Genomic DNA, 2,795 nt, shown 5'->3' with positions numbered 1-2,795 from the left:
AACCTCCGATAGTAACCTTCCGAACCTAAGAAACTTATGACTTCGGAAGCATTCTTCGGTCTTTACCAACTAATAACTGCTTCAACTTTTGATGGATCCACTGATACTCCTCTATGAGATATTACATGACCAAGAAACCTCACTTCGTTCATCCAAAATTCACACTTACTTAACTTGGCAAAAAGTTGCTTCTCTTGTAGCATAGATAGAACAATCCTTAGGTGTTTTCCGTGCTCTTGGGGAGTACGAGAATAAATAAGAATGTCATCAATAAAGATCACCACGAACTGGTCCAAGTAAGGTTGAAATATCCGATTCATATAGTCCATGAAAACAGCAGGGGCATTCGTCACACCAAACAGAATTACAAGGAACTCATAATGGCCATAACGGGTTCTAAATGGAGTCTTTGGTACATCCGAACTCTTAACTCTTATTTGATGATAGCCCGACTGTAAATCAATCTTTGAGAACACGCAGGCTCATTTCAACAGATCTAACGAACCATCTATCTTTGGCAGAGGATACTTGGTCTTAATGGTAACTTTATTCAACTGGCGATAGTCGATACACAACCTCATACTACCTTCCTTCTTCTTTACTAATAACACTGGAGCTCTCCATGGTGAGACACTAGGTTGGATGAAATACTTGGTTACCAACTCTTCCAATTGATTCTTCAACTCTCTTAACTCGAGTGGCACCATGCGATACGGAGAAATGGAGATTGGAGTCGTCCCAGGTATCAGATCAATAGAGAATTCCACTCCCCTTTATGGAGGATCCTCAGGGAAGACTTCTGGAAATTCACAAACGATAGGAATTTGCGTAACACTCATATTGTCGCTAGATTTCTTGGTAAGTACCAAGAGAACTGACTTTTCCTTCTCAAATAAGAAATTAACCATACCAATCGTACCTTCCCAGATAGTAGTTAATACATCCTTTGGAGTAGCTTCACTAGATGGAATGATAATCAACTTCTCTTCGCATCCAATAAACACCGAATTGGCGGAAAGCCAATCCATCCTCAAAACCATACCAACCTTCTTATTTGGTAAACAGATGAGATCAATCTGGAAAATTCTATCATTCAGAGAGAGCAAACAATTTTCACAAATCAACTGTGTCTCAACTACATCATCCATGGCGGTAGTAACCACCATATGAGGATACAAGGGAATTACTTGCAAACCAAGACGCTTCATGCACTGAATTGATACAAAAGGGTGTGTCGCCCCACAATCAAATAATACAAAACAAGGATGACCATTGACGAGACACGTGCCAACAATTAAGGCATTGTTTCTCTTAGCCTTCCTTGCATCCAAAGTGTAAACTCGACTGGTTCTCCTCCCCTGCATATGATTCTTATTTTGAGGACATTCTCTAGACATGTGTCCCTCCCTCTGAAAAGTAAAACACCTAATTCCACTTCTAGCACACCTTCCAAAATGAGAGTTCTTACACACGTGACATTGAGGAGGATGGTTAAGTCTTGCATGTCGCACCTATTTTCCTTTGAAAACCTGAGGTCTAGGCCTGAACGGGCTACTTGGCCTCCCTTGGTCTCTCTGTCCACTCCTATACTGATCCCTTTCTTCTTGAACTTTCTTCAAACTGTTCTCAGCCACATAGCATTTCCTTAACAATTCAGCATAAGTTTTGAATTCCCTTTGAGAAGCACTATGAGAAATTTCACCCCTCAGACCAAAAATAAACTGATCAATCTTCCACCTCTCATCCGGTGCATACGCGGCTTGTCTAGAATAAGCAGCCATATCTTCGAACTTCTTAGAATACGCAGCTACTGTCATAGTACCATGTCTAAGTTGTTGAAACTCAAACTCTTTATGAGTCCTCAAAGAACTAGGAAAATACTTATCCAGGAAAATAGTCTTAAAATTCTCCCAATCCCTAGGTACTCCTTGATTGGTCATAAGAGTCGAAGTACTCTCCCACCATCTCACAGCTGAACCCTTCATCATGTAAGAATAAAACACAACCTTATTCTCTTCACTACAATGCACTATCTGAAAAATCCTTTCCATGATGGTTATCCCCTCCTGAGCCTTCATAGGATTCAACCCACCATGGAATTCAGGAGGATTCATGCGGAAGAATTCTCGGAAACTACCACCTGCAGCTTCTTATGAAACCCCTTGAGAATGTAAACCACCATTCCACTGTTGCATCATCTGTTGCATGAATTGGTTCTGTTGCTGTTGCATCTGTTGCACAAACCGAGGCCATTGAAAAACTTCACTACCACTTGGCGATTCAGAGGCTGAATTCTGGGTTCTGGGTCTACCACGACTTCTGCGTCTGTCAGCCATGATCCTGAATGTCATACAAATAGGATTAAGTTGATCAAGCTCAATACCATGAATATAACACCAAAGACAATGATGACAACCCACATATGAGGCAGAAAGAAATACTTATAATATTTCATGGCTAGGTCGAGGATACTACCTACTTTGATACCAACTGTAACACCCACGTATAATATATGTCTAGAATACATATTATATATAATGTAAAACTAGTACTGAAATACATAAGCGCCTAGCAACACAGTGTACATATACATACATGCCCAAAAGAAACATAACATGGCACAAAATGTACACAAAAGTTCCCAAAAGAAAACTACTAAGAGCTAGATCATTAAACAATGTTCCCAAAAATATCTACACACCAAAAAAGCCATCCAGTCATCAGGTAAGCAAGACGCCACTCTATCTTGTCCTTACCCTTCGCCTGCTCAGAACCACCTAAAAATAATCAACAAC

At 40.3% G+C, this 2,795-nt stretch overlaps 1 protein-coding gene across 1 annotated transcript; it reads right to left on the bottom strand.

Annotated features, from left to right (window-relative positions):
• Positions 1–773: 773 nt before the first annotated feature.
• Positions 774–2,114, bottom strand: LOC127080349 (uncharacterized). The gene is made up of 2 exons (XM_051020676.1): positions 1,530–2,114; positions 774–1,409 (listed from the first exon to the last, which is right to left on the bottom strand). The coding sequence occupies exons 1-2, from the start codon at positions 2,112–2,114 to the stop codon at positions 774–776; spliced, it is 1,221 nt and encodes a 406-aa protein (XP_050876633.1).
• Positions 2,115–2,795: the final 681 nt, after the last annotated feature.

This window comes from Lathyrus oleraceus, chromosome 5, assembly GCF_024323335.1.
Source record: "Lathyrus oleraceus cultivar Zhongwan6 chromosome 5, CAAS_Psat_ZW6_1.0, whole genome shotgun sequence".
Lineage (NCBI taxonomy): Eukaryota > Viridiplantae > Streptophyta > Magnoliopsida > Fabales > Fabaceae > Lathyrus > Lathyrus oleraceus.
The sequence above is the reverse complement of the archived record's forward strand: the minus strand, read 5'-3'. Positions and strand labels throughout refer to the sequence as shown.